This window comes from Puma concolor, chromosome C1, assembly GCF_028749965.1.
Source record: "Puma concolor isolate L17-30 chromosome C1, mPumCon1.1.hap2, whole genome shotgun sequence".
Classification (NCBI taxonomy): domain Eukaryota; kingdom Metazoa; phylum Chordata; class Mammalia; order Carnivora; family Felidae; genus Puma; species Puma concolor.
The window spans coordinates 179,013,135-179,040,349 of NC_141674.1; the positions used below are offsets into that span (position 1 = coordinate 179,013,135).

The 27,215-nt window shown below is 36.0% G+C and overlaps 2 protein-coding genes across 11 annotated transcripts in view; one reads left to right on the forward strand and one right to left on the reverse strand.

Annotated features, from left to right (window-relative positions):
• LOC112866546 (serine protease 58-like) overlaps window positions 1-6,382 on the reverse strand; it is a 138,119-nt gene extending 131,737 nt beyond the window's left edge. For 2 of the 3 annotated variants that reach the window (XM_086719163.1, XM_086719161.1), the window contains exon 1: window positions 2,197-2,418. In XM_086719163.1, the coding sequence (XP_086575289.1) occupies window positions 2,197-2,315 (119 nt within the window). In that variant the 5' untranslated portion in view covers window positions 2,316-2,418. Of the gene's footprint in view, window positions 1-2,196; window positions 2,419-5,881 lie in introns of those variants that run through there. The other variant, XM_086719162.1, reaches the window with a different exon arrangement.
• A 216-nt stretch (window positions 6,383-6,598) lies between these two features.
• The window catches only part of GLS (glutaminase), an 83,537-nt gene continuing 62,920 nt past the window's right edge, over window positions 6,599-27,215 (forward strand). For all 8 annotated transcript variants that reach the window (XM_086719147.1, XM_086719148.1, XM_086719149.1 and 5 more), the window contains exons 1-4: window positions 6,599-6,987; window positions 21,244-21,340; window positions 21,702-21,823; window positions 26,401-26,530. In XM_086719147.1, coding sequence (XP_086575273.1) covers window positions 6,599-6,987; window positions 21,244-21,340; window positions 21,702-21,823; window positions 26,401-26,530 — 738 coding nt within the window. The remainder of the gene's footprint in view (window positions 6,988-21,243; window positions 21,341-21,701; window positions 21,824-26,400; window positions 26,531-27,215) is intronic.

Sequence of the window (27,215 nt, forward strand, 5' to 3'; positions counted from 1 at the left end):
TTCATAACCATAAAACTTAGCGTTTGACATCTGTCCCCAATAGAATTGTTACAAAGATAAATAGCTTCTTTACCTTCAAAGGAAGTAAGAATGTATTTTTATTCATATTTTATCAATGAAAGAATTGCTTTCATATTTATGCTTGATAGCCAAGAAACAAATATTTTTTTTCTATAAGATTTTCAGTCAAATATTAGTCATTCTTACCTTTGCAAAGCTTCAGTTCAAGGATACTGTCTGTTGGTTATACTCTTGAAGTGTATTTACAAAGTAGCTCTATCACTTCCTAGTTGTATCACCCATCATTGGTTAAACAAAATTAAATAAAGTTTAAAAGGAACCATTAAAAAGTGAAAATTGGGGGTGCCTCGATGGCTCAATAGGTTAAGTGTCTGACTCTGGATTTTGGCTCATGTCACGATCTCACGGTTTGTGAGTTCAGGCCCCGCGTCTGGTTCTGTGCTGGCAGAATGGAGCCGACTTGGATTTCTCTCTCTCTCTCTCTCTCTCTCTCCCTCTTTCTGCCCCTCCCCTGCTGGCGCTCTCTCTCTCAAAATAAAACTTTATAAAAAAAGTGAAAATTGGATTTGTAGTATCTTCTACACTTATAATTGTTAGAGAAAAGAAACAGCTTTCAACATTATAATAAGGCTTTTCTTTAATTATGAAATATTTCAAACATAGAAAAAGAAAGAGAATATAACAAACACCTGTGCATCAACTACTAAGGTACCATATTTGCTTCAACTTTAAAAATTATTTTTTAAAAAATCAATCATTACAGATATAGTTGAAGTTATCTGTATACATCTCTTCAATCCTATTTCTCATTATAAACACCCAAAAATAACAGCCACTGCAATGAATTTGATGATTATTAATCTTATGCATATTTGAAACTCTTAAACCATGTATCCATAAGTCTATAAACAATGTATTGTTTTGCATGTCATACAATTTTATAATCATGGTATAATACACATATTCAGCTGACACTTGCCTTTTCTCAATATTATTTTTGAGACTTACCCACTTTAATACATGATACTGTATTAATTTTAATGTACAGTACTCTGCTATATGCAAATATCACATTATTTTAATTCATTCTCCTACTGATAAACATTTAGGCTGTTTCTACAGAGACTTTTTTTAAGTTTATTTATTTTGAAAGAGAGAGAGTGCGCATGAGTGGGAGAGGGGCAGAGAGAGAGGGAGAGAAAGAATCTGAAGCAGGCTCCACACTGTCAGTGCAGGTACTGATGTGGGGCTTGAACTCACCAACTGTGAGATCATGACCTGAGCTGAAATCAAGAGTCGGATGCTTAAACGACTGAGCCACCCAGGCACCCTACAGAGATTTTTTTTAAATACATCAGTTTGTTGTACTCTTGGGGGTGCATATGAATGAAGCTGTGCCTCAGAACATACCACATGGTATTGTTACTGTGAGAAGCAGCTCAATCATGAATCAAACTTTCTTTTCTGGAGTTGCGTTGCTTCTTGTGACATAATTGGACAGAGGGAATCACATACTAACTATAAATGTCAGATGCTTAAAAAGTATAGACAGATTTGAAGGAATTCATGCTATACAGAGGATAAATACTGATTCCTCTTTGCCCCAGAACATCAAAATACATTACTGTGGATGATGACTGTTTTTAAAAATGTCTGAATTTTGAATTTAATTCCATAATTTCAGTGAAGTTCAGTAATTGGTTTCTGGATTAGTAATATGACTTTACCATTGGGTGAGCATTAAAAATCCAGGCTCATTTTTCTTTTTTGGAGCTTAGAAAAATGTGACAAATTTCAGATACTGAAGCAGCGTTAGGTTTCATAGCATAAAACCAATATAGTATAATGGATATGAAGCTCACACTTTAAACCACTAATTTTCCCTAATTAAATCCAAATATAAATGACATATTAAAATATCACTCAAATATTTTCTACCTGAACTTTGGTTTTGATTGTCCCTGAAAGAGAATGGCTATTCTGACTGTCCCCTCAGCGATAGTCAGTTTCAACTGCTCTGGAGGTTAATGCCTATCTTTTAGAGGTCTCAAATTCTCTCTGTAGTCCATATTTAGTCTCATGGCGGCCTAGTCATCTTCATTGAAGTTAGATGATATACCAGTCAACCTAACTTAAGTATTGTATAGTAATAATTCCTAAATTGAAATTACTTACAGGAAGGATTCTTTCTCTTCATATTCTTTGTCAATCACAGTCATCTTCAAGTTTGTTCCATTATTCTGGGACCCAGGTGAAAGGGGCATCCCATCTTTGGGACATGCCATTCTTGTCATACAAGGAAAAGAGAGATGTCAGAACTATGTAGCAAACATCACTTCCTTTAATATTTCACTGAACAAATCAAGGCAAAGGGCCAAGCCTGCTGTTAAAAGTAGGGAGGTAGGGGCGCCTGGGTGGCGCAGTCGGTTAAGCGTCCGACTTCAGCCAGGTCACGATCTCGCGGTCCGTGAGTTCGAGCCCCGCGTCGGGCTCTGGGCTGACGGCTCAGAGCCTGGAGCCTGTTTCGGATTCTGTGTCTCCCTCTCTCTCTGCCCCTCCCCCGTTCATGCTCTGTCTCTCTCTGTCCCAAAAATAAATAAATGTTGAAAAAAAAAAAAAAAAGTAGGGAGGTAAAGTCCTCCCATTAGAAGGGACATAAATATTTGGGAACAGTAATTCAATTTACCTAGAGGTTGTTTTCATTCTCAAGGAGGTATCCTTTTGATTGACTTTTGCAATGTTTATAAAATCTTTTTTTTTTTTTTTTTTTTAGGTTTTCCTAATTATACAAGCAAGACTGTCTTATCTCTGACATGGGGTTTAGTCCAATTTAATATTTTCTATCACACTACAAAAAAGAAGAGTTAAAATTACTTTCAAAAATAAGTAAATATCTAGAGAACCCATGCATAAAATTGTGATCTAAGTGTAACCAATATTAACTTATAAGCTGATATAATTTTCCTCTGAATGAAGGAAAGTAACTGATTACCACCCCACTCCAGTTCCAGCCATCAGGGGGCCCACAAAAAGAATTTTATATGGTTGTTATTTAGGATGATACCATATAAGTAGTCTCTTCAGGTCTCATGAAAATTTCACCATTTTTGTGTGATGTCACAAGGAAGAGAGGCTTAACATACATAGGTGGCAAATAATAGATTTTTAGATTTAATTATATATGACATGCACATTCAGGCAATCTTTTCTTTTCAATCTAGTAATTCTTCCTTCTGTATTACTTTTTAAAAGTTATTTGTAAACAGCTGGTACCATGGGCACTGAATCCAGCTTTACTTAATCTTACTGTCTTTGCAGCAGTCCAAAGATACCTTGGAAATTATTGGTTTATTTTCTAAAAATAAAGCAAATGATCTCATTTTGGGGAGCCAGCGTCTTCTTAAATGATATTTTACAATTAGATGGTTTAAAAGAACTCTGTTTGGCTTTTTAATAACAAATGTGACAATCATGTGCAACAAAATTTATTCACTTATGGAATAATAATATTTATAGCTAACACTTATAGAATGCTACTGGCATTGTTCTCAGTGCTATATATATATATATATATATATATATATATATATATATATATATTCATTTAATCCTCACAACCCTGTGAGATAAGATACTAATATTATCCCCATTTTATACATGAGGGATCCATAATAACTTTAATACATATCTAAATTCAACTTTGGAATAGTAAGTCATGTTTGACAGGGTTTATCAGCAAGACTAGGAAGCTGGCCAGTTAAAGCAGGAAACAAACAGAAGAAAGGGAAGTAGTAGCAGAAGCTGTTTAGAGGTTTCCTGAATCTTACTCTATTCTCTTAACAAAATTCAAACAAACAAAATAGTGAGTCAATTCTTTTAAGCTATTAGGCAAAGGAGAATTACTTTCCACTTAGCTTTAGGTCAACAAATAATAACCTTTTGGTTCTGGTGAAAGGCAAAATCTGGAACTTATACATATGTTACATTATGATCTTGAAACATTAGCCTTTTTTAATCTTCAAAAGAACACAGGAACTCTAGTTAGATTGTTCTTCTAGTTAGAACAGAAACAAAATGCATAAATTCCAATTTTTCCTTTGGATGGTTCATATCTGCTTAATGGCTACGGGACTACAACCTTTTGTGGGATAGCCGCACTTATCTACTAGCAAAGAGGAGTCTAAGAGTAGCTCTGACAATCCAGCCACCTATTAATCTGGAGATTATCTATTTGTAGTTATTTTAGTGGACTGTTGTATGTGTATAAAATGTTTTTATAGGGACAGATTTTGTTTTACATGATGATATAATTTAACAAGTAAATAATTAATCTAATGGAAATAGTAATTAACTCCAATTCATGGTAGGTCAGTTGTATTTGATTAAAGAAACATTAACTGAAGATTAAAAAATATTATATATGATGAAGAAAGGAATCAAATTAAAGTATGAATGACTCAAACTTTAATTCTATTTATAGTACTTTTAATTTGCTGTCTATAACTTTTTCATGGTTTTCACAAAGAAAGGGTTAAATTGCATCAGACTCTAAGTCCTTCTAAATGTTAGGACTAACGTGTCCATTTTTACTAGCTCATGCATGGAAGCAGAAACTCTAGAAAATAATATATTACTAGGTTTGCTTTCCATACTTGTTAAGTATACTATAAAGCATTTAAGCCTTTAAAAAATGAAAGAAATTTACAAAGAATTTTCATAGGAAAATTAGAGAAGCTAAGAGAAAAGCTAGGAGGAAAATAAGAACTGGATGTCAATAGCTTGGAAGTGGAGAGAAAGGAAACAGTCAAAACTGATAACCAGTTATATCTAAGAGGTCACACAATATTCAGGTTTATGTCATTGACAAGTCACTGGAAAGGTTAGGCAGGGCTGATATTCGTTACCTCTACTCCAAAAGTTGATGTTCCTTTTCCTGAATACTGTATATTATTACTTTGACTCTTCAAATTTTAGTGACAGGTAATGTTAAGTAGTAATAAAAGCCCTCTAAATAATTTGCAATTGTCTGAACTTTTTTTTTTTAAGGCGATACTTAACCGATTTACACATGATAGCCTTTTCCAGGTTCTTCCGGTTAAAGAGCAGATAGAAAAAATTTAAACATGAGCAAGACTCTGACATGCCAAAGGTCACAATAGCCTGTAGGGTACAGATTTCCTATTAATCTAGTGCAATATTTTTAGATTCATTAGATTACTAATGCACCTAGTTAATGTACCTGACGCACACCCTTCCTGGTTCATAAAAATCATCCCCATTAACTTTTGTGGATCTATGCATTTAAACCTAATTGTTTCAAGAAACAGTCTAAAAACCTTTTGTCGTGAAGTGCATAGGTAGGATCAGAGAAAAACTCAAGAGTTTATCAGATCCTTGGCTCTTTTCCCACAGACCAAATAGGATAAACAACAGATACTAGGCTGAAACGATTTAGAGAACCAGCAGTCAGATGCTTCTATTTTAAAATGATGAAGCAGCTTTTAAAATACAAAAGTATCTACAATTATGCTTTCCAGCAAACTAGTGTCAAGGGAATCCTTGCTGTTCAAAAATATTTTTGAGATACCAGTGTACATTAAAAAAATAATTTTTAAAAAGGAAAGCAGTCGTATTCTGGAATTTCTCTCGCTCTTCGCCCTCCCCCGATCTCCAACCTTCCAAATGGCTAAGTCGCATAGCTGAAAGGATTTTGCTCATTTTTTCCAAAACACTTCACATCTGGGGAGTGGCCAACTATGGAAAGTTTCAAGTAAATGTAACATTTGGGAGAGAGACGAGGCTCGTCTGGGGCTGCCTTTCCTGGACCGCGGCCCTCAGAGGTGTCTCCTCACGTCCTCACCGGATAGCCCGGGCCAGCTGCAAGCTTGGACCAGCCAAGCTCCGACGGCTCGGCCAGACGCCAGCTCCGGCCAATCCGACTGGCTCCTGGCCACTCGGCTGCAGGGGCTCTTGCCGGTCAGTCTCCCCGACAGTTCGAGGCCCCAGAGTCCAGGAGCCAATCCGCTTCGTAAGTGACGAGACCCCTGACTCCCCAGTTTCCAACTAGGGCAGCCTCGCGGTTGGCGAAGCGAGAGGGAAGCGGCTAAGCTAGAGCCCCTCCTGGCTCCCACGCCTCACACGTCAGTTCGGTTCCTCTCCCCGCCCCCTGCCAATCTCCACCCCGGCTCTCCGCGCACCCTGCGCGGAGAGAAATTTGACTGCTCCAGTCACCAATCAGGAGAGAGGTCGAGAATCTGAGCCAATCGTAGCAGGGGAAGGAGGGAGGACGCGGGCGTCCTCCCGCCCCCGAGAGGGTGAGCGCGGAATGTCTCTGGCCCTCCCCTGCGCTTCAGCCTCAGTGCGGAATCCTCGGCGGCGTGAGGTGAAGCGGCGGCGGGCAGCCTCCTGAGCAGCAGCGGAGGCTGCGGGAACCGGAGTCCAAACCACACCCACGTCGCTGCTCCTATCCACTTCTGCCCTCTCGGTGTCCCACCGGAGACTGCGTTCCCAGAGGAGAGCGGCCGCCCACGCCCCGAGCATCCTCCCTAGTCTAGCGGGCGCTGACAGACCCGGCGGCATGATGCGACTGCGAGGCTCGGCGATGCTGCGGGACCTGCTCCTGCGGCCTCCCGCCGCTTCCTGCGCAGCTCTGAGGCGGGCACAGCCCCTCGTCACACTGTGCCGGCGTCCCCGAGGCGGGGGACAGGGGGCCGCGGGCGCAGCGGCCGCCGCGCGGCTTTACCCGTGGTGGGGCGGGGGCGGCCGGCCGGCGGGGCCCCTCGCGCGGGGACTGTCTAGCTCCCCTTCGGAGATCCTGCAGGAGCTGGGCAAGGGGGGCACGCAGCAGCAGCAGTCTGGGGCGTCGCCGCCCGCGGCCCCATCGGCTCCCAGCCCCAAGGACGGCCCCGGGGAGACGGATGCGTTCGGCAACAGTGAGGGCAAGGAGCTGGTGGCCTCGGGCGAAAAGTGAGTGTCTCCGCTAGGCGGAAGAGGCCTCCCCCGCGTGGGGCCCGGAATCGGGCCCGGGAGGGGCCTGCGGTGGGGCGGGATGGGAGCGGAGGTTCGAGAAAGAGAAAGAAAGAGATGCCGGGCGGCCTGCGCAGTCTGCGCCATGTGATTAGGTCCGGCCCCGCCCGCGCCTTCCCCGTCGGCGCCCCTCCGCTTGGCCCCCACTTCCCTTCCCCGCCCCTGGCGCGGGCCGCCCGGGAGGAGCCGCGGAGGGGCCGGAGCGGCCGGCCTGGGCCATTCCGCCCCCCCCCCCCCCCCCGGGCCCGTCCTTTGGGGCTGCGGCTGCCTGGCCCGCGCCGCGTGCTCTGCTCCCCGGCTCCCGGCTGCAGCTCCTGGCCGCCTGCCCAGCTCTCCGTGGGTGATGCCACACGAACATCTCCACCGAGTGACATTTAGGAGTCGGGTGTTTAGCATACACTGCGCCTTCCTGACTCGTCATTTTTCAGGCTCAGGTTTCTTTCTCTCTAAGCCTGCCCTCCTTCGATCGCTCTGCCACCATCTCTTTAGAAGCCTAACGTGGCAGAATATTTTTAATATTTCTGGAGTGGCTTTCAGGCGTGGTGTCGAGCCATCTGGGGCACCGGAAATAATGTTTTCGAAAGGAGATTAAGGAGGAAGAGAGTCATGTGGCCGAGAAGGGGCACGCAGTACAAGACTACCTGTTTGCACTGGGGACCAGCTTTGGCCTGTCTAATGTCTTCCATGAGATGGGCGAATTTTTTAAAATAACCAAAATAGCCAAGATGAAATGTGGCTGGTAAAACACTAGGAAAAATCCGAGTTATGTAGTTTTTGTGATTTAAATACTGATAGAATGTTAAGTCATCTATGCCACACAGCACTTTTGACTTAAAACGAAATTGGTTTTTCTTAACAAATGGGAAGCAATTTCTTGGTTATTTTGTATAAATATAAATGGACCCCAACTTTGTTTTCCGAATATGGGTAAAAATATAACCTGTATGCTTTCTTTATACTCTACCTTTTTGCTGACATTGTACTGACATTATGTGACCCGTTTTGCCACCCTGTCACTCACATTACTGTCTTCAGCTTCACATCACCTTAAGTCAAACTGAAAGTGTGGTGTGATTTTTATACTGAATCACAGGTCTGCTTAATGTTTCCTGTAATTGAAGTTGGCACCTTCCTAAAACATTCCAAGCTTAAGTTTTCCCAGACTGAAAAATGTTATTTTAATGATGGGCAAAATTTGTGGTATTCTGTGATAATGGTTTTGTGTCACAAAGTCTTAGGAGCATATAGGTAGGTCATTTAACATCTTTAGTTAGATGATTTAAATCCCTTCAAGGTCTGAAAAGCTAGACTTTTGTTAAATTTCTATCTCTCATGTTTTTTAGGGTCTAGAATGTGTATGCTTAATCTCATCTGGTACTCACTTGTACCTTATCATCTGGTTTACCAGGCATGAAACTAGTTTAAATACCTGAGCCCAGGGTTACAGAATTACAAAGTGCAATTGCTAGCATTTAAAAGTTGTCCTTGAAGGCTATGGGATGGGAATTGTTTTCTATTGAAAATGTCTTCCAGTTTGTGTCTTTTCAGTGGCACTAGTGTCCTTTTTTCTCCTTCTTGTCAGATAGGAAATTTAAGCTTATAAGAACTTTCTAGCTTCATTTCCTTCCAAATAAGAAATCGTCTCCTAGCAGTAACTTTGAAAACACTATTTTGGTTAATACTTACTGACAACGATACATAAAAAAAGGTCCTGTACTGTACCCCAACCACCAAAGAAAATCAGTCTAGGGAGGGAATCCTTCAAGAACATTTGCTCAGCTGACCTGGGAATTTGAATGGCCAATAAGACAATCTTGTTTACCTTAGTTCAAAGGAGTTTCTTTTTCTGCCACTGAAGTTTGAAATAATAGCTAGACTGGCTCAGGAGCAATCCAAGTACTATATATGATAATCCTGAGAGCTTTGAATCAAGGATTTCAAGAGTGAACCCCAGCTGTCTTGAATTCATATATACACTTGAAGAGCACTGGCCTCAAGATTGTTAAGACATTTTTAATCTTTTTAAAGATTATATTTCCTGAATGATCTGGTTTCCAAATGTAGTTTTCCTCTTTTGACTCCTTCCATTTTGCCTTTGTGTAATAAACATTTCTCTCATTCTGGGAGGTAAGCTTCCAGTTGATCCTGTTATCCTTTCTAATGCTCAGCTTCCAAAATTTAGTTCATCCCTCAGTCAGCAAGCCACCTGGAATGCCAGCACTCACGACTCTGCCAGGTTTTATGGAAGATTATTAAAAGAAATAACCATGTGAAATTAAATGAGTTAACATTTTGTAAAAGGCTTAGGACAATAATTTGGTATGTGTTAAAATAGTATATGTGTTTATTAAATAATAAAATTGCTTCATCTTCATGTTGTAAAACATGACAAGGACATTAGCCTTTGAATTTTAGGCTCATACATGAGAAATTTCTTTTTGTTTTTTTAGTTTCCAGAAAAAATTTCCCTTGAAAAATTATTGTACTTCTATTTGATTTGTACTGTTTGTCTTTTTGGCCTACTTACTAGTAAGCTTAGAGAATTTAATACTTAACCATAGCAATTTTATTAATTAACATGGCTAACATGTTTGCTTTTCCTCCTTTCCTTGGTCTGACTATATTTTATTAACCTTACTATATTATATTTTGGAAAGAGGTGGAATATAAGCAAGTTACCTACTTACCTTTTTTCCATAGTCAAATTCTTTGAACCAGTGTCATCCTAGGCTGTGCCATCTCCTTCAACCAACTTCAGTCTGGTTTAGATTCCTGGTTTAACTTAAGATTTTACTACTGTCTTAAATACCCTATATAAAATATGATTTTTGCTTAGTTTTCCCTGTAGTGCACTTACTTAATTTTGTTGCTATCATTTTATCATTTTGAAAATCCACTTGGCTGTCTTTATTTTTTAAATTGTCCTCTTTGCTTTCCTGGCACTTTTTGGGTTTGCTCACTGAGTAAACCCTGAGGCTAAGGTCTTTGCTTCTTTCCCACTTGTCTGCCTTCTCCACAGCATGTGCCTTCTCTCAACTTTGCCTCTCATGATAATATTTCATCTCTCATCCAAACTCTTCTCACGTTTATGTCCATGTATTTGATGACCCAAATTAAAAGTCTGTACCCCCATATCCATTCTTTTGTCTCATTTCAGTCTTTTGAGATTGTTTATAGAGTTTTAATTTCAAACTACCACTGTCTTTCTAAAATACCAATACAGACTGGAATGAGCATTATATCAAAATCACAAACCATGCTGTAGCATTCAATATTCTTGATCAACCTTTATGCCGAATGCTTGCCCAGCATGGACATTTTACCTCACTGTTTCTTCTCCATCAAGCATGCCATGCTTCATTTCTATGAAGCTTGTGTGTATCCTATAGTGAAGAGTCCCTGAAAAGAGTTGCCAGGTTGGGATGAGGGACATTTTTGTTACCTTTTGTTTAGGCATTTTATTATTTAGTTAGGAGGGAAAATGATACAACCGAGAGGGACTAGGCTTGGAAAATATCAGCACATGTATACTCTTTAGTAAAAGAGTAATTCATATAGGGTACAATATTGACAATACAGGATACAGTATTCCATTAAAACAATGAGATCATTTTTTCCCTATCAGATTGGCAGATGTTAAATTAAATCAAGTGATGCGGAGGGTGTGGGGAATAGGAACTCTTACATTGCTAGTGGAAGTATAAATTAGTTCAGCTATTTTGGAAGGTGGTTTGGTAGTATTTGTCAAAAACTGCATACCCATGATGAAGTAATTGAATGTTTGCTCATCTACGTGAAGTCATGGCATTTAAAAATATATTTTGGATTAAATATGCATAATTAAAAATGTATTAAAAGTGAAAGGAAACATTTTTATACTGGCTTCAGATAGTATGACTTTTGGTAGGTCATTTTTTTAAATATTTTAATTTTTAATTTTTTAGAGAGTGAGCAGGGGAGGGAGGCAGAGGAGGAGAGAGAGAAAATCTTTAAGCAGTCTCCACACTCCGCGCAGAGCCCGACACAGGGCTCTATCCCATGACCCTGGGATCATGACCTGAGCTACCCAGGTGCCATGGTAGTTCATATTTATTAAATGGAAAGTGAGGGGCATAGAATCATTACATTGTATGCTGTGAGAATTGAATCTCAAGATTAAATGCTTATGCATTGCAGCAAACATTGAATTGGTCTATAGAACAGTACTTGATAATGAAGTTGAGACAGTGTTTGGCAGGTATAATTTCAAAGTGAAAGAACGTCCGTGAAATAGGTGACAAATTTTGTCATTCTTTAATGCATTTCCTTTTAATGTGTAAAAGTGAATGTATTTACAGTTCACTTAAAATCAAGATTGAAAGTATATTTGAGGGATTCCTCAACACCTCTGATTTTATTTGTGATTTCTTCCATTAAAATTTTTTTCAGGTTACAGTAACCAGTGAGCTTTAGTTTAGTGGCCATTTGAAGCATACACCATAACATTTTTTGCTGCCTGATACTTATATTAAACCACGGGTATCTATTTAGTCATGGCTATATCTGTGGTGACCTGTAATTAACGAACTGCATGCTACTTAATAATTTTTAGATGAAGTTCACTGAAAGCATAAATTAGATCCTGAACTTTAGTTTCTGAGTTTTAGCTTCTTCTTTTCAGGCTTTACTGTTTACAAAGAAGTCTGCCTACTTCAAAATCAACTCACTCAGGAAATGACTACCACATTGAATTCAATTTTTTTATGAGGCGCTATGTAGGGAAAAGTAACAAGGGTTGGAAGGGCACTATTTTAGTCTGAAAAAAATAAATGTCACCTTGAAGAGAACTTTGTTGAAGATGTTTGTGGGTTTGAGTTTCAAAAAATTACTTGAAATAAGTAAAAAGCTATACTTCTTCCTTGTGACTATGAAGTGAAGAAAAATTATGGCTGTAGAAACAAGGTCTAATTGTAGGATTTGCATTCTTTAAGGAGTGCACTCTTTAATTCCTGTATAAGTCAAGGAGTTGCCTGTCTGCCTTTTCACCTTTTAAGTCATTTGCTAGGAAGAATACTTAAGAAAGCTGAGTGAACAGATATATTTATAAAAATAATTACTAATTATTGATATCTCTGAGGTAAATAGCTTTCAGGTAGAGATACTTAGGATTTTATCCTGGAATCTTCCTACTCAGGTATAAAATTGCTTTGCTTATGAAACATGGTGCATATAACTAATTACTGTACTTGTTACTTTTACTTTTCTGGCCACTTACAACACAGTAGAAGCATGATAATGTGTTTTCTTGGCTTCCTTTGGGGAGTATTCTCTGGTTTGTATGTAACATTATTAATATAGTGAACATTAACTTGGTAGATTTTAAGATTTGAATATATGTATATGTGTGTGGGTGGGTTTTTTTTTGTTTTTTTGCCTGTTAATTTCTACTACAGGCCTCTAAAGATTTTTAAATGGGCATCTTCATGAAGGTGTGAGTGACATAGGCACTTCCTTAAGATTCTTGGTGGGAGTTCTTAAGAGACAGAGAGAGAGAGAATCCAAGCAGGCTCTGCAGCTCATCACGGAGACTTGATGTGAGGCTCGATCTCACAACCATGAGATCATGACCTGAGCTAAAATAAAGAGTTGGATGCCTAACTGACTGAGCCATCCAGGCACCCCAAGAGTACAGGCTTTTTAAGAACAGTTTTAAAACTGTGTGAAACTTTAAATATATTCGTACATTTTTAGGAGTCTAGGCTAACAAACTTGAGTTGTAGGAAGATTTATTCATTAATACTTTTGGTACAGTACCCTACATATTAGAGAAGAATGGAAAAAAAAACTTGTGTTCAACATTAGTGGAATGGTTGAGTAAATTATGATACATACATACATATGAGAGTCTCTTATTCAGTCATTTAAAATGTATACAGACACTTTTGGGAGATGTAAGAAAATATTAGGCCAAAAGTTAGAATATAAAATTTCTGTGCAGTATGATCTCAAGTGATCCTTAAGCTTTTTTTTTTTTCCTTAAGCTTTTAAAACATGCTTGGAAAAAGTATTTTGAGGAAAACAAACTGAAATGATATCAGCAGTTGTGGTTTGTGAGAATGGACATTTTTTTCTCTGCCTCTTTAGAGTTAATTTTAAGATTTCTCGTTATGAGTACAATTGACCCTTGAATAATGTGGATGTTAGGGGTGCCAGCCTCTTCTCACAGTCAAAAATTAGGTTACTTCCCCAAAACTTAACTACTGATAGCCTACTGTTGACTGGAAGCCTCACCAATAACAAACAGTCAATACATATTTTGTATGTTATATGTATTACAGACTATATTCTTACAATAAAGTGAGCAAGAGGAGAGAAAATGTTATTAAAATCACAAGGAAAAGAAAATATATTATAGTACTATACTGTATTTATTGAGAAAAAGCCACATGTAAGTGTACCCACATGGTTCAAACGCTTGTTGCTCAAGGGACATCTGCATTTATAACTTCCATTATTAGAGGAACCACATCTGTTAATTTTAAAATTGTAAATATCTACTCTACTAGTCTGCTATTCTAATATACTGTTTCTGGTACATATAACAGGAAGTACCATTACATTAAAAAGTTAAAAAAAGTGTACATGGATTTGTACAGCTCTTCTCAGCATTATCCAGTTATATTCACTATTTGCAAACATCAAACTTTTTGTAAACTATTCTTAGTGTAAATCTCCTTAGAAAATGTTGCATATTTTTTGCCACAGTAAAATATAATGAAGAGTTTAATGTTTCTTGTTCCATCTCGGATTTTACCATAAGGGAGCATTACTATAGTGATGTTCGCAGGCAAGTGTTGGCAAACTTTTTCTCTCTGAAGGGTCAAATAGTACATATTTTTGGCTTCACAGGCTATCTGGTCTGGGTTAATACTATTCAAATTAGCTGTTATTAGCAAAGCTGTCAGGGATGGTTGGTAAATGCATAGGGACAGCTGTTTTGCAATAAAACTTTATTTACAAACACAGGTGGCACTGCTCTAGTTTGCTGTTAGTGGCCCCTGTACTAAACTGTATTTAGTTGTGTAATGTGTTCCCTCATATTATGATTAGTTCCACTTTGAATGAGTTTGCTCCTTTGTGGATTTTTGTATCTTGTATCTGTTGCTACATCTTGTTCTGTTCTTCCTGTCTCCACTTTGGCTATTTTCTCTTACTCTCCCCTTCTAGACCCAGTTCTCCTCAGCTTTTAAAAAAATTGCAGTAAAAATACACATAACAAAATTTTTTATCTTAACTATCTTTAAGGGTATGGTTCAGTAGCATTAACTACTCTTTGAGTCTCTTTTTTTTTTAAAGAACTTAAGATAGTTAGACTTTAGGTATAAAATGTGTGTATATAGGTCTTCTGTGTATATGTAGGTCCTGAGTGAGTAAAGTTCATAGTCTTTAGTAGGGGAATTTAGGAGGACCGTCTATTTTAGCAGCTCAAAAACTGAAAATTGGAGTTGAAAGTGACTTTAAAGACATCTAATTCCACTTCATGGTACGTATTTTATAACTTTGGCCACATATACTAACTGACCTAACTAAATGACTGAAGTTCATAAATATTAGGATTTATTTTGTCTTTTCATCTACCATTAGATTAATAAAATACTGTACTGAATTGATTACTTTCTAGGTACAATATTGGAAGAGACCTTAAAAACCCATCTCCCTAGTTGATTTTTTTTCTCTTCTGTTATACTCCTGCAAGTTGTTACTCATCTCTGAGTGAATACTTCCTTGACTAGAGTTCACTGCCTTGGAACATAGCACCTTCCATTTTCAGAGCTCTTTTGTTTTTGTGTAGCTGAAGTCTCCCTTTCATTAACCTATATATTTTAGTTACTTCAAAGACATCATCTCTAGTATGGTATTAAAGTGGTTAACAGAATTCACTGTATCTATTTTTACAACTAGATTGATGTATTAAAGGATACTTGACCGAAGGGATAGGTGGACTAACAGAGCTGGACATCAGGGACTTGGTCTGACCAGGTCCTCATCCTCCCCTCAAAGGCAAGCAGGCCGCCCCCTGGGCTGGACTTCTGAAGTTGTACATGTGGACAGTTTGCCATCAGCTGATGATGGATAGCTCAGCCACTAGCTTTTGTGCTTCTTACTTTGGTATGTTCTTGAATAAATTTCAGTAAAATCCAATTAGAACAGCAACCCTAATTTAACATAATCTCATCCTCACTTTTTATAGGATTTAACAAGGTGGAACAACAGTTTAGTTCTCTAACATAAGTAATTTCCCTATTAGCATTTTGGTTAGAAATTCTTCAAATATAAGGAGTCTTAACCTTTAATTATTCTGAACGAATTCTAGGTATTCCTCCTAAAATGGAGGGCTAATAATTGAGCACAATTGGTATGGTATACCATGAAGTATATAGAAACTAAAGACCAGTTTTCCAGGGCTAATTCTGGCACAACCACTTAAGAATTGTGTGACATTAGACATGTTGCTTGACTTTGAGACTCCGTCCTTCCCTGTAAACCTTACTTTAGCACATAGGGTTTTAAGATAGCAGGAGATCCTTTCTTAACAGTAAAGCCTTAAACTGTGTAATGTTTTATTTTTAAATTTCACCAATAATTAGACTTGGGGCAGAATGACTTGGAGAATAAGCAGAATTCATCACTTTGTCAGACTTATGATGTATATGGTCAGCCCCCATCAGTTGAACTTTCAACCCCATATGCTTATTTAATTAATTTTTTTTTTTTTTTAATTTTTTTTTTTAACGTTTATTTATTTTTGAGACAGAGAGAGACAGAGCATGAATGGGGGAGGGTCACAGAGAGAGGGAGACACAGAATCTGAAACAGGCTCCAGGCTCCGAGCTGTCAGCACAGAGCCCGACGCGGGGCTCGAACTCACGGACAGCGAGATCGTGACCTGGCTGAAGTCGGCCGCTTAACCGACTGAGCCACCCAGGCGCCCCTAATTAATTTTTATTGAAGTGTAATTAGCATACCATATTATATGGGTTCCATGTGTACAACATAGGGAGTCCACATTTATATGCATTGGGAACTGATTACATTAAGGCTAGTTACCACCTGTCACCATATGGTGTTGATAAATATTACTGATGGTGTTCCCTATGCTATATATTACATCCTAATAGCTTATTTTAGAACTAGAAGTTTGTATTTCTTAATCCTTTCTCCCTTTTTGGCCCCCACCTCCCAACCCCTCTCCCCTCTGATAAATACCACTGTTCTCTGTGAGTCTCAACTTAACTGTCAGCCAGCTCACTTTAAATTCAGAATGATAAACCAATTTAAAAACAATTTTTTTTAAAGATCATTGTTTTAAAATGAAATAAGTAAAAACATCAAAGTGTTCTTTTGTATTGTTAGTGGAGCTTTTTTTTTTTTTAAACGTAGTTGGGGAAAAAAAGTTTCTGACTTTCTGATAGGTTTACCATGCTATACTAGGTGTTTGAGTTCCATGGGCTTGACCCCTGCAAAAAAATATTAAGGAAGGTAATATGCCAGCCTTGAAGGTTTATAGTTTGGAGAAGTCAGGTAATATGAAATATTATTTAACAAGATAAGACTAAATATAATTCGTTTCAATTTTTTTCCTTCTCATTTTGCAGTTCTTAAAGACTTGATGATTTTCCTTTTCCACCTTTCATTTGATACTAGAGTTTTTTAACTTCTAAGATTTTAAACTATGAGGGAGAGTTTGCAGTGTTGCTCCTAATTATGGTATACTTCCTTAATTTCTCCCACCTGTCAAGGCACAGTTGAATGCTTACTTTGTACTTCCTAATACTTTTATTTATTTTTTATTTAAAAAAAATTTTTTTTAATGTTTATTTTTGAGACAGAGAGAGAGAGAGACAGAGGATGAGCAGGGGAGGGACAGAGAGAGAGAGAGACAGAATCTGAAGCAGGCTCCAGGCTCTGAACTGTCAGCACAGAGCCTGACGTGGGGCTTGAACCCATGAACAGTGAGATCATGACCTGAGCCAAAGTTGGATGCTTAACCCAGGCACCCCTTCCTAATACATTTTTTACACTTATATCCTAGTACTTGCCATAGTCTTGGCTCTCCTAGACAGCATCCTTATTTTATTCATCTTTACATAGGCTGTATAAGAAAAGTACAAAACTTAGTGATACAGCCAGGGAGTGCTAAAAAGAGTATAGAAAATCTGGTTGGGGAAAGCCCTGTATAATGATTGAAATGATGATTTGATACCTTAAAAGATTAGGAAAACGAGGATTATAAACAGAAGACTTACATGGATTAAAAAATAAAGGTAAGATAGCAGGATTTATTTACAGATTCATGAATCTAGTTAATTAAAAGTGATAAGTTAAGAATAGATAGTACAAAGCCATGTATAGAGAACTGAATACCAGACGGAGGAGCTTAAATTGTCCTTTGGTATTGGGTAACTGGTTGATCAATAAACAAAGTACCTCTTTTTATGTTGCAGAAATTGGCCCTGAATTTAAACACCATATGTAAATTTTTAGGAGGTGGTCTCCTCATTTATTGTTTAATTTATATAGATCTCTCTCAGCCGTGAAAATTGGGTATTTTAACAGCTCATAAATAGAAACAGCCACCCTAATTCATATATCTTATGCTCTCGCAGTTTGCTGTTCCTTGTAAACACCCAGTGAATGCTTACCTTCATTGTCTTGGTCATTCTGTTTCCTTTGCTGGGAATCCCTTTCTGTTGCCATGTTTTCAACTCCTACCCATCTTTCAAGTGTAGCTCAAATTCCATGTCTTCTAAAAAAGCTTTACCTTATTAGTCCATAGTGAAGCAATTTTTCAGAGTGTATCTCATTGTCCCTTTCTTGTAATTACTCATTATGTACGTCTTCTTTTTTCAATTTAGACTGTAAGCAACAACTAACATAATGCTGTACATGTCCTAGATGCCAGTTAAATATATGGCATTTTTTTTTGTTTTCTTAAACAATGATTTCTGTGTTTTAGGCAGGTATTTTGTGAGGGTAAAATAGAGGAAGGAATGGGTAAATGAAGTCACAAAATGATGGTGAAAGGATCTTAAGGACCATAATTAGAAAGGAAGTGAGGGAAAATGGAAGGAATAAAAAAGTATGAAACTGGGGCGCCTGGGTGGCGCAGTCGGTTAAGCGTCCGACTTCAGCCAGGTCACGATCTCGCGGTCCGTGAGTTCGAGCCCCGCGTCGGGCTCTGGGCTGATGGCTCAGAGCCTGGAGCCTGTTTCCGATTCTGTGTCTCCCTCTCTCTCTGCCCCTCCCCCATTCATGCTCTGTCTCTCTCTGTCCCAAAAATAAATAAATGTTGAAAAAAAAAATTAAAAAAAAAAAAAAAAAAAAAACTATTTAAAAAAAAAAAGTATGAAACAAGGATTTATCTGGATTTACTAATCTTCTATATGTGTTCTATTTTAGTTGCTGAGTGTCATGACCATTTTATATTTTTCCCCAGGGAATCTGGAGGGTTCACTTGGGTTTCTCAGTAGTTGTAATGATTTGAAAGCCTCCTACAATCTAGTGTTTTTTTTGTCATTAAAATTTAAATACTCCTCAAGGATCTCCTGTACTATATGCTTAAAATATAGTTTTTAGCTTTAAAATTTTCATAGCAAAATACATTACTGTGACGTGTTGCCACAAATCCATATTAAATTTGGGGGGAGAAAAGGGGGTAATAACAAGAAAGATCTTTGGAGTAATTTCTACCTGTTTGAAAGTTGGAGAGAATCTTTTCATTTATTTGTTCACCAGAGTGTTGAAGCTAACACCTTCTCAGATCAGAGTCTGAGATTTTAAATGCTGAGATAGGTAGTATTCTTTTTATCAATTTTGGCCCATTTATTCTGTGAGCATATTTTTTAGAGATGACTTAAATCTCTCCTCAATGGATAAAAATTAGTCTCTTGTCCAAAAGCAAGTAAATATTTACTTTTTTTTGCTAGCTCTGACAATAACATAGTCATTTAAATTTTTTTGTGCTCTGTACCATAAGGTAAAGAAGTGTATATTTTATGCTATTTACTTAGCTTTTAGGCAAAGCAAATACCATTTACTGGTGTGGTAAATACATAGAAAGCTTATTCTGCAGTTTTTTAAAGTGACAAACTACCACTATCTAAAGTTTATTTGACAAACCATTTTATGTAAATAATTGGTATGTTATTTTCCACTGATGTTTTGATGGCTGACTCACTTTTTCTTTAAATATTAAGTCATCAGTATTGTTGAATGCTGTTTAATGATTTTGGATCAGAGTAAGGCCTAGAAAAATTGTACCTTATGAGAATAATAACTAGGTAGTAAGTTTGAGAGCCAGCATACTGTAGTGGTGAAAAATATGGACTCTGGATTCAGAGAAATGGGTTCTAAATCCATCTCTGCCACGGTGCAGTCTTGGGAAACTTCTTGAACTATTTGAACCCTGTTTCATTTTATATATATATATATATATATATATATATATATATATATATATATATAAATTTATTTTTCCAGGATATGTCTTTAAATTGTGGTAATCTTATGTGTTAGTTTTTAAAGACTTTAGCATGAAATTGATACATTTTAAGGTTTACTTTAAAAACGAAAAGTTGGTGTAACAGCTTTGAAAGCAAGTATAAATGATATTAATACCAATACTAATGTTTCCTTTAGGAGAAATTTTATGTGTGCGAGTATAGCTGTTCATGTTCTGTGAACCAGCTCTATATTCTGTTGTCTTTTAAGATAGAAATATATGGACCCACTAGTAATTGGAAAGTAATTATATTAGGAAATAAATACATGTGGTTTTACTGACGTATAGGACTATTAAGTAATCTTTGGGTAATTCAGGAAATATTTAGATAGAATATCTAGAAAACTCTTTTTAACAGTATAAAAACACAATTTTATACAGACCTATGTTCTGTAAGTTTATTTTATAAAAATAATGTGTACAATTTTCCCATGAAACCTATGGCTAGTCCAAAATTATTCTGAAATTAAGAGAACGAGTATTCCATCCTTTCTTTCTCTTTAATTTTTTCTCTTACTTTCTTGAAATATAAAGTCTTTTCCAGAATATTTTACACACACAGACACACACACAAACACACATACAAATAGACACTGTATGTATTTCCCCTTCCTGTTTTAAAAAATACTGATAGATGGGGAGGGGATTTGTTTACCTTAGATCTGTAAGTCTTATAACATCACTGTAATACTTATGATAGTCATTGATGTTCAGAATATTGAAATATGTTATTGTGGTTTCAGAGCTAAAAAAAAAGCATTAAATAAGTTCATTATAATTTGTTTAGTTGAAAGCTTTTCAGTGAATAGGAAAAAAATTCCTTTCTTGTTTAAATGTGTGGTTAGTTACAGCACCTTATACTAGTTTATTAAGATTATAGTGTCCTTTTATGGTAAAAAAAATTTTTATTCTAACAATCTTTGATTTTTGTGGCATTTGGTCTGTATATGTAAGCCAAGATCACTTTAGAAATATTAACTACAACTACCATCAGTTGAGTCCTTATTCTCTGCCAGTCAGCATTCTAAATGTATTGAATGTACCAAGTCAGCTGATCCTCACAACAATCTGGTGAGGTAGATGCTATTATCTCCTCTCAGATGAGGAAACTGAACCATAGAAAGGTTCTTTAATTTATCCAAGGTGACTCAGCTAGTAAGTATTACAGCTAGGACTCAAAAACTGGTATACATACTGTCCAGTATGTAATTGCTGTCTCCCCCAGATTTTACAATCAGGGTAACTATTCTAGTAATACATAAATATAGTCATCATATTTAAAGAACACAGAATAAAGTGTTGACTCTTGCCTGAACATTGGCTGAGCTCTATAATTAGGATTGGGGTTGTATTAGGCTGTACAGGAAGGTATCACCATAACAGATGTGTAGGCATTAGTAGTACCAGAAATGGTAATCAGGATTTTAAAACCTGAGATTAAAAATATTTATATTCGTTAATAAATCATTTTTTACTTTTTCAGTGTGGTTTCAGTAATACTGGTTGGAGTTTTGGTAAATTAGCATTTCTCAGGACAGTCTTGATGAGATCAGCTCAGATGTAGTTTGATTCAATGATGATTTAATAATGATATACCTAAAATCCATTAGAATGTTCTCACAAGGACTAATTTTGTTTTCTTTTTTCCCCTTTAGTAAAATAAAACAGGGTCTGTTACCTAGCTTGGAAGATTTGCTGTTCTATACAATTGCAGAAGGACAAGAGAAAATACCTGTTCATAAATTTATTACAGTAAGTTTTTGTATTCTTCTATTTTAAACTTTTTGAAAATCAGTAATACTGAATCCATAATACAGGAATATTGAAATGTAGTCTTAAAGATCATCTGACCTGTAGATTCTGACTGACACTGTTTCTCTTATTATGTTTTCAAATTTTCATCATGCTCATTTCAAGGTAATCAGTGAAAGAAAATGAAAGAAACAATGAGAAACTTGTCCAGAAAGTGGGTAATAGTGACCCTAAAATGCCCATATACATATTCAGGTTCTGGGTAGAAGTTTTTATATACAGGAATAAAAACTTGTAGTTGGAATAAGCATATACATTATTTGCACTATGTATTTACAAACTCTTATTTTTTTAAAAACAGGCACTCAAATCTACAGGATTGCGAACGTCTGATCCCAGGTTGAAAGAGTGTATGGATATGTTAAGATTAACTCTTCAAACAACATCAGATGGTGTCATGCTAGACAAAGATCTTTTTAAAAAGTAAAAAATTTCTGCCAAACCTTTAATGGTGATTTGCTATGCTATATGGTGATTTTTCTTTTAAAACAAAATTGCATCTTTGAAGGCCAGTGCTTCCTGTGTAACTAAAAAAAATAAGGGGGGAGATTTATAAACATCAATTGTTTGAAGAACATGGTGCACATAGGTTCTATAATACACGGGCTAAGGGTAGACTTTCTTTGAAATTGCTCTATGGTGTAGGCATGGATGTTTCCAGTTTACAATTATCTGGAGATTGCATTCAGTTTGAATAGAGCACACTCTGTCTTGTCACAGCTTAAATTGATCTCCAATTCATATGCCTGTCTTGCAGGCATTTTCAATATGGTCTCTGTTTCTTTCCTACAAGGTGATTTAGATGACATAAAATGAGAAGGCTTCAGACAGCATGTATTCCTTAGATTCACATATCCCCATTGTCTGTCTCTCTCCTCTCTTCAGACATATTAATACCTAGGCTTTTGACTATTTTCATTTCCTTCAAAATATTTAAAAACTAAAGAACACTTTGGAGATTAATGCCTTGATTTGGTTGAATGAGCATGTTTATTTTGATTTTCCTGGTTTTGCCTATTTGTTTACTATTTCTCTTCATTAATATGTTCCTCCTATTTGTCTGATTTCTTAAAGATTTAAAAGATAGCATGTTTCCCAAAGAGGTAAACGGTATTTTAAACTACTAAGAGTTAGGTAAAAACCAGTATAAAACTGTAAACACTACTGTAACACATTGGCTTTTTCCAGACCATAGGCTTAGGTTGAGGTAGACCAAAGAATTCCAACATCTACCTTGAAAGTTTATTTGTATGTATATATGTATTTTTATTTATTTTTCTTTTATTTTCTTTGGGGACTAGATGATTTGTCTTAGATATCTCCTGAAAATATCCAAGAGTGTTAAGTCATTTGAAGGTATAAGTATTTAAACTCCTTCAGAGTTTCCTGGCATGCTGTGAAGCACTGCCAACAGTTCAGGATTCTTGTCTTTTCACTACGAGGTTCTTGATTCTATTAACTCAGCTGACCTTATAGAGATTTTAGGTTCATGTTGGAAATGGTGTTAGGAATTTTTTTTGAATTATCAAAACATGTTTCTTTGTGCAGGGGAGGAAATAAATCATTTCTTATTAGCTGTGTCTTGGAGTAAAGATTATTTTATTTTTAGTGTTCGTAAACTGTCTGTGCAAAGTACTCTTGATTATGTTGCCTTCTGAAGCATTGTTTTGGTATATCTGAGAATGAAGTTGTCAAAGAGATGGTAGGGAGATCTGTTGATAAAAGTATGAGGAATTATTTTGGAATTTGAAATGAAAGCAGTATTTTATACCTTTTTAGTACTGTTTAAAATTTTTGTGCTTTATAAACATGTTGCTGTGTTTATATGAAATTAAAAGTAACTTAAATCTACTGATTATGAAGCCAGGAAACATAATCAGAAAATTTTCTGCCCATAATTATATAAAAGAGTAACAATTACCATTATTTTAATGCTAATCTTTAAAATGATTTTAATGCTAATCTTTTTTTTTTTTTAAGTTGATGATTGTAATATAGGCAGTTCCCAACTTGATAAATGCTTAGTGCTGTGTATGTGCAGGCAATGGAAAAAGTCTCAGTCTGAAGGCATAATGATTTCTCTTTTCATCCCTAGAATGAAGTGATTCAAAACTTCTATTAACCTTTTCAGGTCACCTAGAAAGGTGTCCAGAGAGGTTTTTTTTTTTTTTTTTTTCAAAAGAAATTTTCTTGTTTAGTGTTGCCTTAAGTAAACTATCTCATCTCCATGCAGGTGGGAAGGAGATGTTACGGTGGAATTCATTTTCCCAGAGAAATAATTTATAAAGGTAGATAGGTTTGGTTGAAGTCAGTGTGTTGATTTTTCACCTAGAAAACATTGTTGATTAATATATTTAGCCTTTGAGGATAATCTGAGAAATAACTATTATGTACGGCTTTTTTTTTAATGGGAAAATGAGTTCTAAGCATGCTGTTTGGAGCATAACCTATTTGAAAGTTGGAGACTGCCTGTACCCATCTAGATAATCAATTGTTTTTAATGCTAATAATCCTTAAAACTAGAAGTGGAAAATTGTATTGAAAACAAATGCATTATTTATTTATGCATTTTTAGCCATATAAATATTAGAATTATTTTTTTTAGAGAGACAGAGCATGAACAGGCGAGGGGCAGAGAGAGAGGGAGACACAGAATCGGAAACAGGCTCCAGGCTCTGAGCCATCAGCCCAGAGCCCAACGCGGGGCTCGAACTCACGGACCGTGAGATCGTGACCTGGTTGAAGTCGGACGCTTAACCGACTGCGCCACCCAGGCGCCCCTAGAATTATTTTTATGTGTGGTCATAATTTTTTGGTCTTTTTATTTTGGAGGAAAATGAATGGTAGTCTTTTGCATTTGTATATTTGATTTCCTTTAAAAAGTCACATCCATTATGTTATTTTACTAATGAAAAATTGTGAGTATTATCTAAAACATGTTAATTACAGTTGTTAATCATAAACACTTAAGAAGATGATTATTATTCCCAGTTTACAGATGAGCAGACTGAACAAAGCTTGAGAAAGATGTGACTTGCTGAAAAGCATGAGCCCTTCCTCCTCCTCAGAATTCATTTTATATAGGACTTCTAATTTTCTAGTTCCATTCATGACATCCATATTAAAATAACTCCAAAGAAAAACACTTGCTACCTGTTAATGTTCATCAGTTTGAAGTAGATACTCTTTTGAGTGGTAAGATTGCCAGTGTTGGCCACAGTAATTCACCAGTGAAGTCAGTCACCACAACTTTACCAGTACCTTCTGATAGTTTCACTGGCTGTACAGTTTTGTTAATTATAAAGCTTCCTTTTAAAGGTGCTGATTGATTTTAAATAATTGAATAGTTAGTAGTAGGTTAATAATTTAAGTTTGTTCAGCAGTCCTCATATTTCTTCATGTATAACTTCTTGAAAAATGAGGATTTAGGTTTGATACAGATACAGTGATTTAAGATCAGGAATTGTCTTAACTTTTTTCTGCTGAGAAATGTGTTCTTTAGTATATATTTCTTATAAGTCTCGTGTACAAATTGAATTGCTATTTAAAACATTAGATATTAAATCAGCACACTTAATTTTTAGATTAACATTGAAACTATAAGAAAATAATTTTATCAAAATTTATTGAAGTAAATGTCATCTCTGGGATGTCAGTTATTTCTATGTCTATTGGTTAGTAATGGAAATTAGGACTATAATTTTTTCATGGTATAATTGGGGCACATCTTTATCAGTGGAAAACCAATATTACTTTAAATCAGTGTTTTAATTTTATATTGACAAAGCTACTGTATTCTCTGAATTTTTATTAATAGTTAAAAAGGTGAAATCTAGCTTTTAATTTTAATTGATTCATTGAGAACAATTTTAATTAAAATATTGAGTCATAAAAATTTCTTTATTTAGAATTAATGCAAGTTATTTACTTACAGGACAGTTTTCTTACCTCCTAAGTGAGGAAATCATCTTTCTTTAAGTGTTGATGTTTTCAGGGTTGAAGAGATGAATAATACTTGAGACTTTTTTTTTTTAATTGACAATCATATCATTTACCTGTGAGGAATCCAGTTATATAAATAACTTCCCATAGTCAGTGGTTCGACTTTGTCTTACTGAGTTACTTAGAGTCTCTTAAGAAGATTAGCTTACAGTATATGATTGACTGTAACCTATTTACAAAACTCTTCTTTAAGGTTATAGTAATATATTAATTTTCTGGCTTAAGTCATGCTCTCCCATCTTTTTAAATAGTTTTTAACAATGAGACCTTTTATTCTACGTTGTATTATATATTTTATAGCGAATAGATTTATACAATTTAACTTTTTTCGTAATTCATATAATAAAAGTTAATTACTATACTAGTTTATATATAATTTTATTTAAAATAATATTTATACAAGCATTTGAATAAGTATTTTATTCTAGTCTGACTAAACAAGATTGATTTTATCTCCACTTGTTAGCTTAGAAATATAGGTTTTTCAAACTAATTCAGGGAAAATATGTTAAAATACAGAAAGTTTAGGTTTTTTTGTGAAATACTACTAATAGTTATATAGGAACTAAAGGATGTATTTATGAAGTTACTTACTGGTTAAATAAACAGGGTCTCAACTATGACATATTAAAGTCCAAGTTTTGTTAATCAGATGTCATGCTGAATGCTTATCAACTCTGGTAGACTTAAGAAACTTGTCTTTTAGATGCTCTTGATATTTAACCTGGTGGAATGCTCTGCTATTTTAATCTTTGACACAGTTTTTAGGCAATCTAATTTATTTATTTAACTTGTTCAACAGCTTACAAGCAACTGCATGAAAGACTGCTTGAAGGAAAGGAAATAATATAGAAAGTATAATTTTTATGGATTTTAGTTTGTTGTATGAAATGATGAATTTCTCTATTTAAATATTTTCCTAATTAATATTGTTATCACCAAGTATACTAGTATTTGAAAGGCACCCAGTCAATTAATTTTTTTCTTACATTCCACAGATGTGTTCAAAGCAACATTGTTTTGTTGACACAAGCCTTTAGAAGAAAGTTTGTCATTCCTGACTTTATGTCTTTTACCTCTCACATTGATGAGTTATTTGAAAGTGCTAAAAAGCAGTCTGGAGGAAAGGTAACATTTTTGATGTGAATATTTTCCTAAACCAGTTATTCAATAAATTCACTCAACTTGAGTTATAGAAATTACAGTTGTGGAGTTTTCTTGTGTTTTGCTAATTAAGAAATTTAAGTTGAAGCTGCTGGATTAAATTATTTTAAAATACTTTATATGTTCAACTTTGTTTTTGGGCTACAAAGAAATCTTAAGTTTAAGAATTCTTTTTCATTTTCAGATGATTGAAATGGCTGTAAATCTTTAATAAAAAAGTAACTTTATTAAGAATTTCTTTTTTTTTTTTTTTTTTAATTTTTTTTTTCAACGTTTATTTATTTTTGGGAGAGAGACAGAGCATGAACGGGGGAGGGGCAGAGAGAGAGGGAGACACAGAATCGGAAACAGGCTCCAGGCTCTGAGCCATCAGCCCAGAGCCTGACGCGGGGCTCGAACTCACGGACCGCGAGATCGTGACCTGGCTGAAGTCGGACGCTTAACCGACTGCGCCACCCAGGCGCCCCAAGAATTTCTATACATGTGATATCCTCGAACATTAAATGTGTCTAGTTTTAAAAATTCTCTAATAAGGACTGTTTTAATTTTTTTCTGTGTCATACTATGAAACCCTGCTATCATAACTTTGATTAAAGAAATTCTGTTTCTTTATCTTTAAAAAAAATGAAGTCTTAGTTTCTTTTTTAAA